General features: G+C 45.2%; 1 protein-coding gene across 2 annotated transcripts; it reads right to left on the bottom strand.

Moving 5' to 3' along the window:
• Nucleotides 1–421: 421 nt before the first annotated feature.
• Nucleotides 422–18,251, bottom strand: VHL (von Hippel-Lindau tumor suppressor). 2 transcript variants are annotated; one of them, XM_053599273.1, is made up of 3 exons: nt 17,845–18,251; nt 6,089–6,211; nt 423–3,269 (listed from the first exon to the last, which is right to left on the bottom strand). In XM_053599273.1, the coding sequence occupies exons 1-3, from the start codon at nt 18,182–18,184 to the stop codon at nt 3,073–3,075; spliced, it is 660 nt and encodes a 219-aa protein (XP_053455248.1). In that variant the 5' UTR covers nt 18,185–18,251; the 3' UTR covers nt 423–3,072. The 2 variants fall into 2 exon arrangements, with proteins under 2 accessions (XP_053455249.1, XP_053455248.1); XM_053599274.1 differs by lacking the exon at nt 6,089–6,211 and having other exon boundaries at nt 422–3,269; nt 17,845–18,245.
• Between the last annotated feature and the right edge of the window lie 2,755 nt (nt 18,252–21,006).

Consider the following 21,006-nt stretch of genomic DNA (forward strand, 5'->3'; position numbering starts at 1 on the left):
GCCGCCCGACATTTCATTTTTATAAGAAACATAAAGCTGGCTGGGCGCCCATAGCTCAATAGTTACAGGAGCCAGCCCTGTGTACCGGGGCTGGCGGGTTCAACCCAGCCAGGGCCTGCTGAACAAAACGAACCAAAAAACTAAAAAAAGAAGAAGAAAGAAACCTAAAGCTAAAAGAAACAATATTAAATTTAAAAAAATCCAGAGTTGGGGTGATGCCTGTGGCTCAGTGAGTGGGGTGCTGGTCCCATATGCTGAGGGTGGTGAATTCAAACCCAACCCTGGCCAAACTGCAACAATAAAAAAAATTTAAAAAAAATCCAGAGTTGGAAAGACAACAGTCTAAGAATGAGGCTAGTGGCCTGTTTTGCTATCCTATCTCCACCTGAAAGCTTTCAAAACTGTCTGAGAAAAGCCTGGTTAAAACAACAGCACCAACACACCCTACCTATTTCCTTTACACAGCACCATTTAATGAATTAAAGCACATCTTTTTAAAAAACTCAAAATAGGAATTTCACAGCCTCTTTAGAGCAACACATTTAATACATTCACAAGATTTCAAATGAAAAACATACATTATTTATGCTATAGGTTTTCAATCTTCTTTGAACAACACACACAAAAAAACACAGTACTCAAACTACATGTTTTAACGAGGAATGTGAAATCTCATTTTGACAAAACAGTTTAAAACAGTTAAAAACCAGTTTAAAAAAAACAAAACCAACTACTCCAGCACCAGTAGACTTCCTTAAGGGCAAAACAAGGCGGGTAAGAGGCAGGTAGGGACATGTGAGAATAAACCGAGCCCTGACCCCTACCCAGTGATAACCCAGAACTGTTTTAAATCCCCTACTCTACCCTACTCTGGGGCTTATATAGTTACCTTCCTTTCTGGCACTTTCCTCTCTCTCTGCCTTTATAGTTTTTTTTCTATCCAAACTTTCAACAAAAATTATAAATAGAGGCATGTCACTGAATAACAACTACTACAACATGCTAACAACAAAAAAAGCCAATTTATTCCGTGAATGTTGAAAGAGGGGGCTGGGAGGTGGCGTCTGTGGCTCAGTGAGTAGGGCACCAGCCCCATATACCGAGGGTGGCAGGTTAGAACCTGGCCCCGGCCAAACTGCAACAAAAAAAATAGCCAGGCATTGTGGCAGGCGCCTGCAGTCCCAGCTTCTCAGGAGGCTGAGGCAAGTGAATTGCCTAAGCCCAAGAGCTGGAGGTTGCTGTGAGCTGTGACACCACAGTACTCTACCAAGGGTGACAAAGTGAGACTCTATCTCTTAAAAAAAAAAAAGAAAGAGGGGGCTAGGATTAGGTGAAATTTATTTTTACATTCATTCATTCATTTATGCATACGTACCTTTGCTTGAAGATTAGGAAAAATTTAAAGGGTAGTGAGAAAACAGTAGAGCATATGTTTCATTCACGTCACTCTGCTTTTAGAGCACAGGAATTGTGCCCAAAGGTTAGGATAAGGAATTACAGATTCCAAGAAATACCCCAAATGTTAATTACAAATAGAAGATTATACTATTGAAAAGTTTATAACATGGAAAAATATTTAAGTTATAAAGTTAAATGAAAAAGTAGGATACAAAACTATATATAATATGAAGCTCAATTATATAAAAACCAACTAATCAAAATATACTCTTAAAAAAGCTGAAATAAACAGTGAAATAAAAAGTTTAAAATGTTAATTGTGGTTATGTTTAAATAGTGTATTTACAGTGATTTTTTTTCTTCCTTTACTTTTCTGTCTTTTCCAAATTTTTCTCTAGTGGGCAGATTTTTTTTTTAAAGACTATTAATTACAAAAGACTAAATCTAACAAAAGTCTTGAATCTGAGTTAATGAATTTAAGCCCAGACTATAAGAAAGGATCTACGCGTTTATAAAACTATTAAAAACAAAAAACCCTGGCTACTCCATGAATCACTGTTAGGAGTAACTCAGCAGACATTTGAAGGACTTTGAGCCTCTTCTCCAGTCAAGTGAAAGATGTCACCAGATCCCGCCTGATGAAAAATGCTGAACTCAGTGGAAATGTCAGATTTACAGAAAGGAACAGAAATACCCACAATTAGCAAAAATTTACTTATGCTATAGTAGCTCATTAATACTAGAATAAAACATGAGGGTTTTCTCCTTTCCGTGTAGACGTTAAGTTATAAAAACATTTTTAGCACAGGAACAGTAGAAAGCCAATCCTAATTTAGAAACAGAAAAAAAAACAAAACCGCAACAGTGGACTGAGAACAGCACTGAATTTAGAAAATTACAATTTCTAATTATAGAAATTTAGCAATTTCTATACAAATGATTCCCTTTAAGACACTGTTTCCTGTGCACACTTTGAAGCCTCCCCCCTTTTCCCACAACAGAAAAAAAGAGGCGAAACCTCCAAGTGTTTTCTACCAAAGTATCTACTGTTTTGCTCATCCAACAAACACTGACTGAAGGCTCATAATGTGCTAGGCACTGAGGTCTCAAAGAGAAGAAAAAGACTTTTTCCCTGCTTCAAGGACATCTCAGTCTTCTCAAAGCAGGAAGCAGACACAATACCAACTATAATACATCAATTAAAAGCAGATGTCACTGCTTTGCGTACAATTAAAGGATATACTGCAATTCTCACTTGAATGATTTCTACAAATATCCTCTGAAACACTGAAACTCCTGACTTACTAGGAGGCAAAAATGCAAATTATTTTCTTTTTCTTTTTTGGCAGTTTTTGGCTGGGGCTGGGTTTGAACCCACCAACTCAGGCATATGGGGCGGGTGCCCTACCCCTTTGAGCCACAGGTGCCGCCCAATGCAAATTATTTTCTCCTAATAAATACTCTCTAGAAAGGGCAAGCATTAAATTATACTTTGTGATGTTTGCCCCTAACCATCACAGAAGCCTAGTGAAGTCAGTTAACTTTCTTTTTAAACAATGGATCACATTTAACTCCAAGAATGACACACTTTGAAACAGAGAGTAAGTGACCAGTCTAATATCCAGATCAAGACTCATCAGTACCACCAAAGGTTGAGACGTAGGAGTACAGGTCTCAATTAAATCCTTCCACCTCCTCTCCCATTCGTTGACTTTCAATATGCTCCTGTGTCAGCCGCTCCAGGTCTTTCTGCACATTTGGGTGGTCTTCCAGATCTTCATAGAGTGATCTGACGATGTCCAGTCTCCTGTAATTCTCAGGCCTGACTAGGCTTCGTACAACCTGGAGGCATCGCTCTTTTAGGGTATACACTGTAAGGGCAGAAAATAAAAAATATTCAGGGTACACTGAGATCTTGGGACAGGGCTGAGCAAATACTCAGGGGCACATGGAGGTCGTGGGACAGGGCTGAGCCAGAGGCCTTTCCAAGCATACCAATTACCTTTACCACACATGGATTCCTCTTGGGTGAAAATACAGAAGTGCGTGTGGCAGTATCCTATGCTGATAGCCCCCAATGGATGCCTCATACCACTCACACCCTTCTGTAGTAACTTCCCCTGGTAAAGGGCTGGGCCTGGGATTTACTTTAATTGATGTGGATGAAGTAATATTGGCAATTCTGGACCTAATCCTTAAGGATCGGCAACTTCTGCTTTTATACTCTTGGGAGGCCTAAGCTAACCTGCTGCAAAGACCATACAAAGAGGGACAAGCCCTGAGCCTACCTGAAAGACAGGCTCAGACCTCAGACAACCTGCCAGGAAAAAGCAGCCCTCCAATGACTACCAGTCATCAGAATAATCACCTAATTAAGCACAGCCTAGGTCGCAAAATTATGTACAAATAATATGGTGGTTGTTAATTTGGGGGTGGTCATCACACAGTAATAGATAACAAAAACAGTGTGTAATGGTTTTTTCTTTTTTTTTTTGAGACAGCGTCTCACTTTGTCACCCCCAGTAGAGCGCTCAGCATCATAGCTCACAGCAACCTCTAACTTTTGGGCTCAAGGGATCCTCTTGCCTCAGCCTCCCTAGTAGCTGGGACTATAGGTGTCCATCACAACGCCCAGCTATTTTTAGAGATGGGGTCTCACTCTAGCTCAGGCTAGCCTCAAACACATGAGATCAGGCGACCCAAAATGCTGGGATTACAGGCATGAGCCCCCACGCCTGGCCTGTAATTGGGTTTTGAGGGAACTCAATTCCTATTTTACACTTACTGGGAATTTACTCTTTAAGGGCATTCTAAAAGGCAGATTTACCAAATTCAACTTATCAATGCTCAGTATTGTATACCCACTTCCTTAAAACAGGATCTATATATACATATTAGTTTGAACCCTGTGAAGCCACAGATATTTAGGGTTTTTTTTTTTTGCAGTTTTTGGCCGGTGTCCTGAGCTTGAACCCACCACCTGCGGTATATGGGGCCAGTGCCCTACTCCTTTGAGCCACAGGCGCAACCCAGTATTTAGTTTTTTTACCCCACAAGAACATAAGTTTCAGCTCAGCACTGAAACTTATGTTCTTATGTAGGTCAGTGGTTAGGATGCCAGCCACAACACTGGGGCTGGCGGATTCACACCTGGCCAGGGCCTGCTACAACAATGACTACAACAAAAAGATAACCAGGCGTTGTAGTGGGTGCCTATAGTCCCAGCTACTTTGGGAGGCTGAGGCAAGAGAATTGGTTAAGCCCAAGAGTTTAAGGTTGCTGTGTGCTGTGACACCATAGCATTCTACTGAGGGTGACATAGTGAGACTCTGTCTAAAAAAAAAAAAAAGGGTGGCACTTGTGGCTCAGTGAGTAGGGCGCCAGCCCCATAGAGTGAAGGTGGTGGGTTCAAACCCGGCCCCAGCCAAACTGCAACAAAAAATAGCTGGGTGTTGTGGCGGGCGCCTGTAGTCCCAGCTACTTGGGAGGCTGAGGCAAGAGAATCACCTAAGCCCAAGAACTGGAGGTTGCTGTAAGCTGTAACGTCACAGCACTCTACCGAGGTGACAAAGTAAGACTCTGTCTCTTAAAAAAAAAAAAAGGAGGGTGGCGCCTGTGGCTCAGTGAGTAGGGCGCCAGCCCCATATGCCGAGGGTGGCGGGTTCAAACCCAGCCCCGGCCAAACTGCAACCAAAAAATAGCCGGGCGTTGTGGCGGGCGCCTGTAGTCCCAGCTGCTCGGGAGGCTGAGGCAAGAGAATCGCGTAAGCCCAAGAGTTAGAGGTTGCTGTGAGCCGTGTGACGCCACAGCACTCTACCCGAGGGCGGTACAGTGAGACTCTGTCTCTACAAAAAAAAAAAAAAAAAAAAAAAAAGGAACATAAGTTTCCTAGGGGTCAACCTAATAAAATCATTTGAGCTTTAAGTATATAGTGAACCATTATGCAAACCTTCAATTTGATGATTTTTTTTTTTTTTTTAAGACAGAGTCTCAAGCTGTCGTCCTGGGTAGAGTGCCGTAGCATCACAGCTCACAGCAACCTCCAACTCCTGGGCTTAAGTGATTCTCTTGCCTCAGCCTCCCAAGTAGCTGGGACTACAAGTGACCGCCACAACGCCCAGCTATTTTTTGGTTGTAGTTGTCATTGTTTGGCAGGCCTGGGCTGGACTCAAACCCAACAGCTCTGGTGTATGTGGCTGGCACCTTAGCCACTTGAGAAACAGGTGCCAAGCCGATTTTTATTTTTTAAACTCTGATTGGCACTGTGAGCTTGACTGGATTAAATTAAAAATGTAACATTAGAAGTCAGAAACAAATTAAGCCATGATATCTCATGCTCTACACCTTGTTTTTCTCCAGGGATTCTAGGGCCTAATTCTGCTCTGAGGCCAGGGAATCAAAAGGCATTTATAATTTGACAGTTACACAGAATAAATATACAGTGTGATAATTTAGCCTGTCTCTTAAGGGCCCCAAGGGCTTTTGAGATCCCACATCTATGTTCAATATAGAACAAATAAATTACTTCTACTTTATTTATAATGGAAAATTGGACACACAAAGGTTAGATAGCTTGCTTGGCATCAGGCAAAAACTGCTAAGAACTGGCCTCCTTCAAGAAGTGGCCTATCCTTTACTTATTACAACAAACCACCATATCTTTTTAAAAAGTAAGATCAAACACCAGTACCTGGCAGTGTGATGTTAGCAAAAATAGGCTGTCCATCAACATTGAGAGATGGCACAAATAATTCAGTTTGGTTAACCAGAAGCCCATCACATGTCCCTGCATCTCTGAAGAGCCAAAGGTGACCTGTTAAGACAAACAGAGGCTATTATGGAGCCACACTGGTCTGAATCAGCATACCTATTTTCTCCCTTTCTTTTGACCTATGTGAAAAATGCTTGTTTTTAAAGTTAAATATCCTACAAAGCCCTCCCAATAATGTTATTTCATTCCATCCTCACAAGAGATCTTTTTACAGATGAGAATACAGGTCTGAAGAAGGCAAGTGACTTGCTGAAGGCAAAAGAGACAGTAAACAGAAGAGCATATACTTGAGGCTCTAAGGCCTGCGTTCTTTCTGCTGTGCTGGCAAAGCAAAGCCTGGGTGAAGTACATGGCTGCAAACCACATGGAGCACTGCAAACTCTAAGGCAGAAGGTCACTGACTCCTTAAATCTGAGCTTCTCTCTTTTTTTTGCAGTTTTTGGCTGGGGCTGGGTTTGAACCCGCCACCTCAGTCATATGGGACTAGTACCCTACCCCTCTGAGCCACAGGCGCCGCCCAAATCTGAGCTTCTCAAAAACCAGAATGATGAAAGAAGCCAGACAGAAAAGGACACATTCTGCATGAACCAGCAAACTAGTCTACAGTGTGAAATATCGTAAAGTGGTTGGCTTTGGAAGGGAGGGGATTGAATGGGAAGAGGTAACCTATTGGGGTAATAGATGTGTTCTAATCTATAACTTGATCTAGGTGTTGCTACAATTGCCAAAACTTATAAAATCCTACAAACTATGCATTTCACTGTATATAAATTATTCCTACATTTTATTTATTTTTTTGAGACTCACTTTGTCACCCTCAGTAGAGGGCCATGTCATCACAGCTCAGCAAACTCAAACTCTTGGGCATGAGTGATTCTCTTGCCTCAGCCTCCCAAATGGCTGGGACTACAGGCACCTGCTACAACTCCCGGCTATTTTTAGAGACAAGGTCTTGCTTTTACCCAGGCTGGTCTCAAACTCCTGAGCTCAGGGAATTCACCCACCCCAGCCTCCGAGAGTGCTAGGATTACAGATGTGAGCCATCTCACCTGGCCTTTCTGGAGTATAAATTTACTACTTCACTCTGTGTTTATTCCAGATCAATATGAGAGTCTGAACATCCGGTTAGAGTGCCGGCCCCGTGCACCAGTGGTGGCAGGTTCTAACCTGGCCCTGGCCTGCTTAATAGATTAATATGGGAGTACGTACGATTAAGTCATGTAGTGGTTTTGTAAGGTTAAAGTCAGGGTTGTAGTTCTGCCCTTTACCCAGAAAGTGTGCAATATACCCACTGGGTGGGAGTTTACCCAACTCCTTATGCCCCTCCCCTATTTGAATTTAACTGAGTTTTTCTCTCACATGAACATGTAGTTGTTAATCTACCGATTCTGAGTATTGAGTATCTATGGTGCTTGCTTTTCCATTCTTGTGATGCTTTGCTTAGGAGAATGTTCTCCAAATCCATCCAGGTTATTATAAAAGATATGATACCTCCATCATGGCTGAATCATATTCCGTGGTATACATCTACCACAGTTTATTAACCAATTCACATGGTGAATGGAACCTGGGTTGTTTCCTCATCTTTGCAATTGCAAATATTGCTACTATAAAACATCAGAGTGCAAATGTCCTCATGGTAAAATGTTTTTTTTTTTCCTTTTGGTAGATACATAGTAATGAGACTGCAGGATCAGATGGTAGATATACTTCAGTTCTTTCAATATGTGTTACAACAGAGGCTAGTTCGCAGTCCCCCTCTCTCCCCACCTACGCCAGCATCTATTGCTTTGGGACCTTGCATCATGAGCCATTCTCACAGGTGTAGGTGATTGTCAGGACTGTTTTGTTATTGTTACTGAGACAGAGTCTCATTTTGTCACCCTAAGTAGAGTACCGTGCCATCATAACTCACAGCAACCTCAAACTCTTGGGCTCAAGCGATTCTCTTTCCTTAGCCTCCCTTGAAGTTGGGACAACAGGCACTCGCCACAATGCCCAGATATTTTAGAGACAAGGTCTCACTCTGACTCAGGCTGGTCTTGAACCCATGAGCTCAGGCAATCCACCTGCCTCGGCCTCCCAAGTGGTAGGATTATAGGCATGAGACACAGAGCACGGCTTAACAGGGGCAGGTAATATCTCGAAGTGGTTTTGATTTGCATGTCTATGATGATTAGGGATAACGATCATTTTTTCATGTATTTGTCATTTGTTCTCATGAGAAGTTTCTGTTCATGTCTTTAACCCCCCAAAAATTTCTTTTTTGAGACAGAAAAAAAGAAAAAGTGTTAGGCTGACACCGTGGCACTCAAGCCTGGGCAACAGAGTGAGACTGTGCAATATACCCACTGGGTGGGAGTTTACCCAACTCCTTATGCCCCTCCCCTACTTGAATTTAACTGAGTTTTTCTCTCACATGAACATGTAGTTGTTAATCTACTGATTAACAAGAGCAAGCACCATAGACACTCAATACTCAGAGCAATCACTATGTTGCTCTCAGTATAGTGCCATACTGTCACAGCTCACAGCAACCTCCAACTCCTGGGCTTCTTAGGTGATTCTCTTGCCTCAGCCTCCCAAGTAGCTGGAACTACAGGCGCCGGTCACAACGCCTGGCTATTTTTTTGTTGCAGATGCCATTGTTTTTAGCTGGCCCAGGCCAGGTTCCAGCCCACTATCCTCACTGTATGTGGCCGGCATCCTACCCACTGAGCTATAGGAGCTGCCTTTTTTTCTTTTTTGAGACAGTCTTACTTGGTCACCCTCAGTAGAGTGCGGTGACATCATAGCTCACAGCAACCTCAAACTCTTGAGCTCAAGATATCCTCTTCCCTCAGATTCCCAAGTAGCTAGGACAATAGGCATCCACCACAACATCTACCTAGCTTTTCTATTTTTAATAGAGACAGGGTCTCCTTCTTGCTCAGGCTGCTCTCAAACTCCTGAGCTCTGACAATCCACCTGCCTCAGCCTCCCAGAGTGCTGGGATTACAGGTCAAGTCTAATTTTTAATGGAGCTGATTGATCTTTTCCTGTTAATTTGCTTGAGTTCTTTACAAATTCCGGTTATTAATCCTTTGTTGGATTCATAGCATGCAAATATCTTCTCCCACTCTGTAATTCATCTCTTTCCTTTGTTGGGTCCTCAGCTGTGCAGAACCTTTTAAACTTGATCAGGTTCCATCTGTTCATTTTTGCTGTGCTGTGATTGCCACTGGGGTCTTCTTCACAAATTCTTTCCCTAGGCTGATAAGATTAAGAGTTTTTCCCTAGCGGGTGGCGCCTGTGGCTCAACGGGTAGGGCGCCGGTCCCATATGCCGGAGGTGGCGGGTTCAAGCCCAGCCCTGGCCAAAAATAAAAAATAAAAAAAAATAAAAAAAAAATAAAAAGAGTTTTTCCCTAGCACTCTGGGAGGCCAAGGCAGGTGAACTGCCTGAGCTCATGAGTTTGAGACCAGCCTGAACCAGAGTGAGACCCCATTTCTAAAAATAGCTGGGCATTGTAGTGGGTGCCTGTAGTCCTAGCTACTAGGGAGGCTGAGGCAAGAGAATCGCTTGAGTCCAAGAGTTTCTGGTTGCTGTGAGCTATGACGCCACAGCACTCTACTGAGGGCGACAAAGTGAAAAAAGACCAAAAAAAAAAAAAAGTTTCTCACAAATTTTCTTCTAGGATTTTTTAGGTTTGTTTTGTTTTGGTTTTTTGAGACACAGTCTCACTCTGTTGCCCAGGCTTGAGTGCCACGGTGTCAGCCTAACTCACAGCAACCTCAAACTCCTAGGCTGAAGTGATCCTCCTGCCTCAGCTTCCCAAGTAGCTGGGACTATAGGCATCTGCCACAATACTTGACTAATTTGTTCTATTTTTAACAGAGACAGGGTGTCGCTCTTGCTCAGGCTGGTCTAGAATCCTGAGCTCAAGCAACCTTCCCACCTTGCCCTCTAGCATTACAGGTGTGAGCTAACCCACCAGGCCAAGATTTTTATAGGTTCATCTCTTAGATTTAAATCATTTATTGTCAATTCATTTTTCTAAGTGGTGAGAGGTACAGGTCTATTTTCAGCCCTTTTCATGTGGCTAACCAATTTTCCCAGCATAATTTACTGCATAGGAATTCTCCCCAGTATACGACTGGTTTGCTTAGTCAAAGATCAGATGGCAATGTGAAGCTGGTTTCATCTCTAGATTCCCTGTTCTGTTCCATAGTAATGTCTCTGGTTATAAAGCCAATGCACACAAAATCAGTAGCCTCCATATACACTGACAGTCAAGCTGAGAATCAAATCAAGAACACAGGGCAGCACCCGTAGCTCAACGGGTAGAGTGCTGGCCACACACACAGCCTGGCTGGTGGGTTTGAAACCAGCCTGAAGGAGATAAAACAAGGACAACAGCAACAACAACAAAATAGCCAGGCGCTGTGGCGGGCACCTGTAGCCCCAGCTACTTGTGAGGCTGAGGCAAGAGAATCACTTGAGGCCAAGAGTTTGAGGCTGCTGTGAGCTGTGATGCCATAGCACTCTACCAAGGTGTAGACATAATTGAGACTCTGTCTCAAAAAAAAGAAAGGAGCAAAGATGGAGGAGTGAGGGTGCAGCTGGTGACTGGCCTCTGGGGCGGGGCAGGCCAGCCCCTAGGAGGTCGAGTGTGTCTGTCCGAGACAGGTTCCTTATCACAGGAAGAACATTTTTCTTTGAACTTTAGGTGCTTTTGTATTCATCTCAAAAACAAAATGCTAAATTCAGGACCTGGAAAGTATCTGCGTCGTCTCCTACAGCGGCAGTCCAACTTCCTTTATCCAGCCACTTTCCCTATTGTTGAAATGTGGATATCTCTTCTCTACACATTACCTCCATGATTTGGAATGGAAAAGACCAGGTTTTTTGTTCCATCTGTCAGATTCAACACAGAGAAACCCCTAAGATGTGTTTATCCTGCCTAATTCTCCAGGAAGAGAGAAGCAACTGATATGGGTCTTTTGCTGCTGTTTGCTTAATTGTAAAGAAATTATTTTGCAAGTTAATGACTAATGTTCCACTTGAAACAGGTGCTTAGATGATGGTATTTGTGAATATTTTATTGTTTGTTCCAAATGAGAAGACGAAATAAATAGTAAGTATGGATGACTTCAGGGTTTTTTAAATGTCTTCGTTTCAGCCACTATCATGATAAGAACAGTTGAAGACTGCAGAGTAAATTCCAAATATTCATTCCAATTTGAAATGAAAGATGCTAAAAAGTTACATACATTATATACCTAATCCTGGCTAATCCCATGACAGATTACAGAGTAAACAAAGATACTGTTTTACAATTAAACCTTCCATGTGATAAAAGCAGCATAAAGACAAACTATCAAAGTTAATTTCTTATGCAAACATACCTTCACAGTGTCTGTATGAATACACAGTTTTGCATGTTTAAATCCCAGCTTTTGGTTGCAGTTTGGCTGGGGCCGGGTTTGAACCCGCCACCCTCGGTATATGGGGCCAGCGCCTTACCGACTGAGCCACAGGCGCCGCCCAAATCCCAGCTTTTGGATCAGAAGAGGGATTTTTTTTTTTTTTTAGAGACAGAGTCTCATTTCATCACCCTCAGTAGAATGCAGTGGCATCACAACTCACAGCAACCTCCAGCTCCTGGGTTTAGGTGATTCTCCTGCCTCAGTCTCCCGAGTAGCTGGGACTACAGGCACCCACCACAACACCCAGCTATTTTTTTGTCGCAGTTTGGCCGGGGCCAGGTTTGAACCCACCACCCTCAGTATATGGGGCCGGCGCCCTACTACTGAGCCACAGGCACCACTCCAGAAGAGGGATTTTTCTCCAAGACAAAGGTGTTTTCTCAGAAGGCTTTAGACATTTGATTTCCTAAAAATGTTATTTATTCTGGGTGGCGCCTGTGGCTCATTGGAGTAGGGCACCAGCCCCATATGCCAGAGGTGGTGGGTTCAAACCCAGCCCCAGCCAAAAACTGCAAAAGAAACACGTTTTTTATTCTAAGAAGTACCAAATTGTGGGCGGCGCCTGTGGCTCAATCAGTAAGGCGCCGGCCCCATATACCGAGGGTGGCGGGTTCAAACCCGGCCCCGGCCGAACTGCAACCAAAAAATAGCCGGGTGTTGTGGCAGGCACCTGTAGTCCCAGCTACTCGGGAGGCTGAGGCAAGAGAATCGCTTAAGCCCAGGAGTTGGAGGTTGCTGTGAGCTGTGTGAGGCCACGGCACTCTACCCAGGGCGATAAAATGAGACTCTGTCTCTACAAAAAAAAAAAAAAAAAGAAGAAGAAGAAGTACCAAATTGTGCAACAATTAACCTATGAGTGCATGCTTGGGTTAGTGAAAGGATAGTAAAGGAAAACAGTTTTCAGTCTAGCAATGGACCTTTTCACCCTCCTTGGAGGAGAGACTCCTTCAATTGCTTCATTCTTTTTTGTGGAATCTTATCTTACATAGCATTTGAGACTTAGTTTTCTACATTGCTAAGATTGGAAGAAAAGTGGCAGTAAGTGGCTTTTCAATTCAGAAGATGTGATAAGCCCAGTAGTGTGGCCTGTCTTCAACTTTGGACATAGAGGAATGGGGAGAAAGAGGAGAAATGAAAATTTTCCATTTGATTCCTTCTAAGAGGCAAAAATCCCTAATGCGGCTCCCTCTGACTTTATGGTGTGTCATATAGCTCCATTTTTTGTAAAAGCATAAATAACTCTTTTCCTTAGACCCAGGATGGATACATGGATGTCTGACTTATTCTAGGTGATAGGGGTAATGTTATATAAAAAGGCTGGGACTCAGGTACTTTCCTTAGTTGGGACTGAAATTTCTTATCAGAGAAGGGGCCTCAGAAGCAATGTTCCCAAATTTGTGGTTGGGCCATTGTAGATGTAGGGTATGGAAAAGAAACCTCAAACAAGAAAAACAGTTCCAGTAAGAAATACAGATTTTCCTTTTTCTCCTTTAACAGGTATACCATATGATGAACAGCTATAGTAGAAACTTGTTGCTTCCAAATCAGCAGAGGACTATTATGTGTATTGCCAGGTCTTTACATAAGAAAAGTAAAACTTCTATGATCCTTTGGGAAAAAAAAAAAATCAAGGACACAATCCACAGTAGCATCAAAGAAAATGAAATACCCTGGAATATGTTTAACAAAAAATATGAAGGATTTCTATAGAGAATTACGAAACACTGAGAAAAAATTGTAGAGGATGTTAACAGATGAAGAACATATCATGCTAATGGTTTAGAAAAATCAACATTGTTAAAATGTCTATACTACCGGTCAGCACCTGTGGCTCAAATGGGTAGGGCGCCGGCCCCATATGCTGGAGGTTCAAACGCAGCCCTGGCCAAAAACTGCAAAAAAAAGTCTATACTACCTAAAGCAATCTACAGATTTAATATAATACCCACTGAAATAAATTCATACTCGAAAAGAGCTTGAAAAAATAGTTCTGTGTTTTATATGGAACCAGAAAAAGCCCTGAAATGAATAGCCAATGCAATTCTATGAAATAACAATGAATATGGAGGCCAGGTAAGGTGGCTCACACCTGTAATCCTAGCACTCCAGAAGGCTGAAGAGGGAGGACAGCAAGACCCTGTCTCTACTAGAAATAGAAAAATTAGTCGGGTATTGTGGCGGGTGCCTGTAGTCCCAGCTACTCAGGAAGCTGAGGCAGAAGGATCACTTGAACCAAGGAGTTTGAGGTAGCTGTGAGATAAGCTGACACCACTGCATTCCAGCCTGGGCAACAGAGTAAGAGTCTGTTTCAGGCGGCGCCTGTGGCTCAGTCGGTAGGGCGCCGGCCCCATATACCGAGGGTGGCGGGTTCAAACCCGGCCCCGGCTGAACTGCAAACCAAAAAAAAAATAGCTGGGCATTGTGGCGGGCGCCTGTAGTCCCAGCTACTCGGGAGGCTGAGGCAGGAGAATCACTTAAGCCCAGGAGTTGGAGGTTGCTGTGAGCTGTGTGATGCCACGGCACTCTACCAAGGGTGATAAAGTGAGACTCTGTCTCTACAAAAAAAAAAAAAAAAAGAGTCTGTTTCAAAAAAAAAAGAGGCTCAGCGCCTGTAGCTCAGTGGTTAGGGCGCCGGCCACATACACTGAAGCTGGCACATTCAAACCTGCCTGTGCCAGCTAAACAATGACAACTGCAACAAAAAAAATAGCCAGGTGTTGTGGTGGGCATCTGTAGTCCCAGCTACTTGGGAGGCCGAGGTAAGAGAACTGCTGGAGCCCAAGAGTTTCAGGTTGCTGTGAGCTGTGATGCCACAATGCCCTACAGAGGGTGACATAGTAAGACTCTTTAAAAAAAAAAAATACACACAAAAAAGAACAAATATGGGCTCAGCACCTGTGGCTCAAGCAGCTAAGGCGCCAGCCACATACACCTGAGCTGGCAGGTTCGAATACAGCCCAGGCCTGCCAAACGACAATAGCTGCAACCCAAAAATATCCGGATGTGGTGGGCACCTGTAGTCCCAGCTACTTGGGAGGCGGAGACAGGAGACTCGCTTGAGCCCAGGAGTTCGAGGTTGCTGTGAGCTATGATGCCATGGCACTCTACCCAGGGCAACAGCTTGAGGCTCTGTCTCAAAAAAAAAAAAAAAAAAAAAGAACAAATATGGTGGCATCAATGGCTCGCCGCCCATGCACAGTGGTTACGGCACCAGCCACATGCACGGAGGCTGGTTCGAGGCTGACCCGGGCCTGCTAAACAACAACAACTGCAACAAAAAAATAGCCAGGTGTGTGGCAGGTGCCTGTGGCAGCTGGCCTATAGTCCCAGCTACTCAGGAGGCTGAGGCAAGAAAATCACTTAAGCCCAAGAGTTGGAGGTTGCTGTGAGCTCTGATGCTACAGCACTCTACCGAGGGCAATATAGTGAAACTCTATCTCCAAAAAAAAAAAAAAAAAAAAAAGAGGCATCACTTTACCACACTTCAAACAATACTAGAAGTCTATCGTGATCAGAACAGTGGCATAAAAATTAATCATTTTAGACATTTTATTTCGTTTAATTTTTTTATATAGGGCGGCACCTGTAGCTCAAAGGAGTAGGCACTGGCCCCATATGCTGGAGGTGGCGGGTTCAAGCCCAGCCCCAGCCAAAAAATAAAAAAATAATAATAATAATAAGGCGGCGCCTGTGGCTCAAGGAGTGGGGCGCTGGTCCCATGTGCCGGAGGTGGTGGGTTCAAACCCAGCCCCGGCCAAAAACCACAAAAAAAAAAAAAAGAAAAAAAAAAAAAAAGAATAATAATAATTTTCTTATATAGAGATGGAGTCTTGTTATATTGTCCAGGCTGGTATCAAACTCCTGGGCTCAAACAATCCTCCCTCCTCCAACAACCAAAGCATTAAGATTACAGGAGTAAGCTTGCAGGGAGCAGTGGCTCACGCCTGTAATCCTAGCACTCTGGGACGCCAAGGCAGATGGACTGTCCTGAGCTCACAGGTTCAAGACCAGCCTGAGCAAAAAGCAAGACCTTGTCTCTAAAAACAGCCAGGCATTGTGGCAGGTGCTTGTGGTTCCAGCTATTTGGGAGGCTGAGGCAAGAGAATCGCTTGAGTTTGAGGTTGCTGTGAGCTATGACACATGGCAGTCTACCGAGGGTGACAAAGTGAAACTGTCTCAAAAAAAAAAAAAAGAAAAAAGAAAGAAAGATTACAGGAGTAAATCACCACACCTAAAATCTAACATATCAAGCACAGATTAATTTTAAGTAGAAAACAAAATTCGGCTCGGCACCTGTGGCTCAAGTGTCTAAGGCGCCAGCCACATACACCTGAGCTGGCGGGTTCAAATCCAGCCTGGGCCCACCAAACAACGACGGCTGCAACCAAAAAATAGCGGGGTGTTGTGGCAGGCACCTGTAGTCCCAGCTAAGTGGGAGGCAAAAGCAGGAGAAACGCTTGAGCCCAGGAGTTGGAGGTTGCTGGGAGCTGTGATGCCACCACACTCTACCTGGGGCAACAGCTTGAGGCTCTGTCTCAAAAAAAAAAAAAAAAATTCATACAACTCAGAGACTACAGAAATGTTAAATGTTGATCCCTGTTAAGAATTGTGTCCTTCCTCATCTAACACTAGAAGTTTGAGAAGTTTGGTGTAAAAGTTTGAGAAGCCTTAGCTTATTACAGATACCACCCTCAAAAAGGAAAAGATCCATCCTTATAGGATGGTTGAAAAAATTAAGTCAGAGAAGGACTATTTCTCTGCCTCCAACTTTAGGTATGGCCTAGTTATACTTCAACTGCAATTTTTTTTTGAGACAGAATCTCACTATATCACTGTCAGTAGAGTGCTATGGCGTCACAACTCACAGCAACCTCAAACTCTTGGGTTTAAGCGATTCTCTTGCCTCAGCCTCCCAAGTAGCTGGGACTACAGGCACCCACCACAATGCCGGGCTATTTTTTGTTGCAGTTGTCATTGTTGTTTAGCTGGCCCAAGTCAGGTTCGAACCAGCCAGTCTTGGTGTATGTGGCTGGCGTGATAACCACTGTGCTAAGGAAGCCCAGCCCCTCACGTGTATTTTTTTTTTTTTTTTTGCAGTTTTTGGCAGAGGCTGGGTTTGAACCCACGACCTGCGGCACATGGGGTCAGCACCCTACTCCTTTGAGCCACAGGTGCCGCCCCTTCATGTGTTTTTTTTGTAACAGCTGCCTAACTGCTTCCTCACCAGAAGTTTTCCACCTCCAAATGGCCTTGCAACCTGAGTGAGCTTTTCAGTACTATATGTGACAAAGTCATCTCCCCGCTTCCAAACTTTTTTTTTGCAGTTTTTGGCCAGGGCTGGGTTTGAACCTGCCACCTCCAGCATATGGGGCTGGCGCCCTACCCCTTTGAGCCACAGGCACCACCCTTAAAGTTCTTTTTTTTCCCAGTTTTTGGCTGGGGGGCAGGGTTTGAAGCAGCCAGCTCTGGTGTATGGGGCCGGGACCCCCACCCTTTTGAGCCACAGGCACTGCCCCGCTTCCAAAGCTTCAATGACTCCTTTTACCTAGGGATAAAATCACCCTTTGGGGTCCCTTTGCCAAGGCTCCAGATCTTAGGCCCTGATCAACATTTGTATAGTCCCAAGGTAAAACTCTCAACTCCTCTTTAGAACTGGCTAACTCCTACTCATCCTGCTCCCCTTAACTGAAACCACATAACCCCTCTCCTCACTGCAGCAGCAATCATGACACTGGCTGATTCTTGTTTGTCTCCCCAGCCGCAGTGTCCTCCATAAAAGGACTCTGACCCTACACGGAATTGGCCCACTGGGGGTCAATCAATACTGGATAGGTGAGCCTTGGGATTGTGCACATCTTTTAAGGAAAAATACAAGCGAAAGGGAGGGAAACTTTTTCAAATACTCATTATTCGGTCTTTTTTTTTTTTTTTTTTTTCATTATTCGGTCTTACAAAGAATGCTCTGCCACTTACTAGCAGCGTCACCTTGGATATGTCACATCCCTGAGGCCTCAGTTCCTCATCTGTAAAATGGGAATAATAACAGTAGTATCACCTGCTCTCCAGGACGATGGAGGGGATTCAAACAGATGGTGCTATCGTTACTGCTGAGATCAGGCCTAGTGCTCTGGGCACGGCGCTCAGCACCGGCACCGACGAGCGCTCGCCGCACCCCCGGACAAAGTGGGGGCGCGGTGTGCCTCGTACCTCGGTAGCTGTGGATGCGGCGGCCAGTGCCGGGCTGCAGCGTCGGATAGGGCTGCGGCTCGCCGTCGAAGTTGAGCCACACTGGCAGCACGACGCGCGGGCTGCGGTTGCAGAAGATGACTTGGGAGGGCTCGCGTGAGTTTACCGAACGTAGCACCGGCCGCGGCCGCCCGGCATCCATCTCCTCCTCGGTACCCGACTCCTCCGGGTCGGACTCTTCTGGGCCAGACTCCTCAGCGCCCGACTCCTCGTGGCCGTACTCTTCTGGGCCGTACTCTTCGGCGCCGGCTTCCTCGGCGTCCCCCTCAGCCTCTTCTCCGTTCCTCGCCCTCCAGGGCATTACCTCCGGAACCCAGACGCCTGGAGCCCGGCGACCTCGAGATTCCGGATCCGGACGTGGAGTGGGGCGGGGCGTGCAGGCGTGCGTACGTGCAGGCGTGCGTACGTGCGCGCGCGCTCCTGGGCAGGCGAGCGTACTCTTTTCGCGCGCTCTCGGTAGGGGACGGATAGACACGCGGAAATGGCCGCCTCTAAACTGTGCACATGCGCACAAGGATATTCCAACCACTTGGCAGGGATGGGGCGCGGCACACTCTTCTCTGTATTTTCATTACAAAAAGGTTTTCTTAGGGCGGCGCCTGTGGCTCAGTGGGTAGGGCGCCAGCCCCACATACCGAGGGTGGCGGATTCAAACCCGGCCCGAGCCAAACCGCAACAGAAAAATAGCCGGGCGTTGTGGCGGGCGCCTGTAGTCCCAGCTGCTCGGGAGGCTGAGGCAAGAGAATCGCGTAAGCCCAAGAGTTAGAGGTTGCTGTGAGCCGTGTGAGGCCAAGGCACTCCACCCGAGGGCGGTACAGCGAGACTCTGTCTCTACAAAAAGAAAAAAAAAAAAAAAAAAAAACTTATCTGTAATGAACATGTCCAACAACAGAAAAGGTAGCTGAATTCTTTTTATTTTTATTTTTTTTTTTTTTTTTTTTTTTTTTTTTTTTTTGTAGAGACAGAGTCTCACTTTATGGCCCTCGGTAGAGTGCCGTGGCCTCACACAGCTCACAGCAACCTCCAACTCCTGGGCTTAAGCGATTCTCTTGCCTCAGCCTCCCGAGTAGCTGGGACTACAGGCGCCCGCCACAACGCCCGGCTAGCTGAATTCTTTTTAAAACTGATACATAGGCTTGGCGCCCGTTGCACAGTGGTTACAGCAACAGCCACATATACTGAGGCTGATGAGTTCAAAACTGGCCTGGGCTTGGGCAGCGCCTGTGGCTCAGTTGGTAAGGCGCCGGCCCCACATACCGAGGGTGGCGGGTTCAAACCCGGCCCCGGCTGAACTGCAACCAAAAATAGCTGGGCATGGTGGCGGGCTCCTGTCGTCCCAGCTACTCGTCCCAGCTACTCGGGAGGCTGAGGCAAGAGAATCGCTTAAGCCTAGGAGTTGGAGGTTGCTGTGAGCTGTGTGAGGCCACGGCACTCTACCGAGGGCCATAAAGTGACACTCTGTCTCTACAAAAAAAAAAAAAAAACTGGCCTGGGCCAGCTAAACAACAATGAGAACTGCAACAAAAAATAGCCGGGCGTTGTGGTGGGTGCCTGTAGTCCCAGCTACTTGGGAGGTTGAGGCAAGAGAATTACTTAAGTCTAAGAGTTTGGGGTTGCTGTGAGCTGTGACCCCACAGCATACTACTGCGGGCAACATAGTGAGACTGTGTCTCCAAAAAAAAAACAAACTGATGTATAATTACACTTCTCCCCACCCACCCACCCACCCCAGATAGGGTATCACTTTGTGACCTAGGCTGGAGTGGTGCTGTGGCACTGTCTTAGCTCCCTGAAACTTCAAACTCTTAGGCTCAAGCAATTCTCTTACCTCTACCTCCCAAGTAGCTGGGACTACCAACCCAGTTATTTCTTGTAGAGACAGAGGTCAAGGTATGTTGCCCAGCCAGTCACAAATTCCTGGCCTCAAGCAAGCCTCCTGCCTTAGCCTCTCACATTACTAGGATTACAGGCAAGAGCCACCATGCCTCACCTGTGTCTGGTTTATTTCAATGAACATAATGTCTTCCAAATGCTTCCGTGTTGCTACAAATGACAAGATTTCATCTTTTTTATTTAATATTCCATTGCATACATACACATTTTCTCTTTGTTGAGACGGAGCCTCAAGCTGTCACCCTGGGTAGAGTGCGATGACGTCACAGCTCACAGCAACCTCCAACTCCTGGGCTCAAGCGATTCTCCTGCCTCCACCTCCCAAGTAGCTGGGACTACAGGCACCTGCCACAATGCCTGGCTATGTTTTGGTTGCAGCCATCATTGTTGTTTGTGGGCCGGGCTGGATTTGAACCCGCCAGCTCAGGTGTATGTGGCTGACACCTTAGCCACTTGAGCCACAGGTGCCAAGCCCGTACATACACATTTTCTTTATCCATTCATCCACTGACAGACACTTTGATTGATTCCACGCCTTGGCTATTGTGAGTAGTGTTGGGGCCGAGGGCAGTGGCTCACATCTGTAACCTCAGCACTTGGGAGGCTGAGGCGGGTGGATAGCCTGAGCTCACAGGTTCAAGACCAGCCTGAGCCAGAGTGAGACCCTGTCTCTAAAAAACAGCCAGGCACCTGTAGTCCCAGGTACTTGGGAGTCTGAGAGAAGAGAATAGGTTGAGCCCAAGAGTTTGAGGTTGCTGTGAGCTGTGACACAACAGCTCTCTACCCAGGGCAGCAAAGTGAAACTCTGTCTCAAAAAAAAAAAAAAAAAAGTGAGTAGTGTTGAAATTAACATTTGAGTGCAGACACCTCTTCAGTATACTGATTTCCTTTTTTAAGTTATATACTCGGCATTGGTTTTACAGGATCATATGGTAAGTTATTGTTAGCTAGCACTATAGGTAAGTGTCAACATATACAGCTAACTTATTTATTTTTTGTAGAGATTAAGTCTCACTATGTTGCTTAGGCTAGTCTCAAACCTCTTTGCGGCCAAGCAGGAAGATTATAGGCATGAACTACTCTACCCATCTGGTAGTTTGGATTTGTTTTTTTGAGACGTCTTACCCTGGGGAGAGTGTTGTGGCATCATAGCTCACAGCAACCTCAAACTCCTGGGCTCAAGCAATTGTCTTGCCTCAGCCTCCCAAGTAGCTTGGGGTACAGGCAACA

The sequence above is a fragment of the Nycticebus coucang genome, chromosome 8 (assembly GCF_027406575.1).
Source record: "Nycticebus coucang isolate mNycCou1 chromosome 8, mNycCou1.pri, whole genome shotgun sequence".
Lineage (NCBI taxonomy): Eukaryota > Metazoa > Chordata > Mammalia > Primates > Lorisidae > Nycticebus > Nycticebus coucang.